The 2,465-nt window shown below is 37.5% G+C and overlaps 1 protein-coding gene across 1 annotated transcript in view; it reads right to left on the minus strand.

The window, feature by feature from the left end:
* The window catches only part of LOC119589379, a 46,966-nt gene that overhangs the window by 17,623 nt on the left and 26,878 nt on the right, over window positions 1-2,465 (minus strand). The window contains exon 10 of the mRNA XM_037937996.1: window positions 427-477. Coding sequence (XP_037793924.1) covers window positions 427-477 — 51 coding nt within the window. The remainder of the gene's footprint in view (window positions 1-426; window positions 478-2,465) is intronic.

Raw genomic sequence — 2,465 nt, forward strand, 5'->3', positions numbered from 1 at the left:
GTTTCATACTTAAAAATACTTTTTTAAAAATAACTTGTGTTCACCAACACACATTCCTCAATGTCTGGCGTCGACTCACCTCTTGAGGCGCCTCAGATCGAGGTCGTGAGAGACAGCGAATGCATCACTGAAGGGAAATGTTAAAACGTTTACAGTGTTTGATATATTTGGATTGAATTCCAGTTATAGGTATGTGTATATAGGCAATTGTATGGGACGAGATCATTGTCTCTCACTTACCGTCTCTCCCTGCTTTCCAAGGAACTGCTTCCTCCACTGATGTCTCTGAGGATAGGTTGGAAGCACATCGTGTTGATACTGATATTTTGCAAGATTTGTTACTGTAAGCTTTAGATAAATGTTCATGCTAGAAACGAAGGCATTTAATTACAAAAGTAAAACAGAAAAACTCGTGTAATATCTAACCTTTTCTCTATTCTTTCTACGGACATGCTTCCGCTCCCCCCGCTGATGTCTCTGGCAAAACAAAAGAGAGATATTAACAGGTAGGAAGTATAATAGTTAATCGGACATCCTAAAGATCTTCGCATAATAAATCCCATTTTCTGTCTTTTCTTTACCAGCTTATGCTATAGAGAAGGATGATCTTGGAATAATATGTTGGAATATAGTTCTGTATTTAGAGTCCTCCTCCTAATTATAACACTGAGAACATTTGGATATCACTTTATCCAGCTCAATGTGACTGCTAACCTTAAAATCTCAATGAACTTTGTCCTTATAGTTCATCCTGCATATAAGCTCACCTGTCACCACGGTGAAGCTTCATGTAGACATCGCCGAGGGAAGATCCATTACATTAGGCTTTTATGAATCCTTTATATTAGTACTAGAGGTATCTAATAATAATTTTAGAAAATGCAATATCTAACCTTTTCTCAATTTTCTCCAAGGACATGCTCCCGCTCATCCCGGTGCTCCCGGCGCTGATATCTCTGAGGGAACAAGAAGATGATCACTCTTTTATAATAGAACTAATTTTCTCTCTATTCCTATCCATTGTCAAAAGAAAGAGGTTAGTTTTAGCATAAAATACAAAAATGTAATCTTATATTGCTCCTACTTATGACAATCAATCCAGCTGAATCTGATTGCATGCCTTGCACTCTCAAAGTTCATCTTCACGCAAACTCACCTTTCAACACGCTGGAGCTTCTCGTAGACATCGCCGAGGGAGTAGGCAGAGGAGAGGCCAGCGACGGCCGTCAGGATCATGATGAGTGTCACCCTAGGAACGAGATGATGTGTAATGACCATACAATGATATGCTAAATCTACCTGTGTTAGGGATTAGGAAATACTACCTGGTAGAAAATGCTGAGTCTTTGCCAGAAAAAAGCACTAATATGATGTGTATGAAACTTACTTCATATTGAAAGAGAGGAGAGTCTATTGTGCACTGGATCTTAATGCTGATGCACTGACAACTGACAAGGAATGCAGCTTCGTTGCACTTTATATATGATATTGCAGTTGGTCTTATGAAGCTGCTGACGTCACATGGCTATTCTTGTGCATCGTTGCAAGAACTTTCGTCCATTTATTATTTGTTTATTGTCAGGCAGAGAGGAAGCCATGAAGTTGTCTTCGGCCAGAAGATAGATTATGCCATATTCCTGAATGCTGCATCTCAGAATCTATATGCTACTCATACTTTGCTTACTTCATATGTTTTTTCTTAGTTTTCTTGTTTTAAGCTTGGTGTGTATGTGTGCACGTATATCTGTGCATCTAATTATTCGCATGATTGCACGCAGCCATAACTTTATCTGTATAGTCACACACAAAATGTAGCCAAAGCATACACCAGTGAGATCTTTCAAAGACAATCACTGTAGAAACACTTAACTGACAAAACGAATGAACAAAATCAAAGTAAATGTGGAGCAAAATATTAAAATGCAATTAATAAACCAAGAAAAAAGTAAAGCATTAAGATGTAATGAATAAATCAGTATAACTAAAGCTTCATCATTTATATATGTTAACATTCTTTTCCTTTCAAGATGCGTATGTACGTTTCTTTTCATTTAAATCATCACTTATCCTTAATGTAATTACGCATTTCCAAAATATTAATAATAAAACAAAAGCTGTTTTATAACCTCCGAAGCGATAAAAATCGATAGAACAATGTTTCATAAAGCAACAGTCACTTTAACATCCTTAAAAGCGTGAAACTATAGAAAATTTCAAAAGAGGGAAAATGAGGAGAATATACTTGTTATCTTAAGGACCAACCGACTATATTTCCATGAGTCGACGTGCGCTCTCAAAGAGGTGTTTGAGTTGACCATAATTAAAGAAACAAGACATGTTCTTCGAAATCTCCTAATTGAAATGAGCAGAGGCAAATGATGGTCATGTCGTTTGCCGAAGGCCAATGCCGTCACATCAGAGTCCTTGATCAACGGGCGGTAGTGGGCACATACTCAGAGGAATCC

The sequence above is a fragment of the Penaeus monodon genome, chromosome 25, assembly GCF_015228065.2.
Source record: "Penaeus monodon isolate SGIC_2016 chromosome 25, NSTDA_Pmon_1, whole genome shotgun sequence".
Classification (NCBI taxonomy): domain Eukaryota; kingdom Metazoa; phylum Arthropoda; class Malacostraca; order Decapoda; family Penaeidae; genus Penaeus; species Penaeus monodon.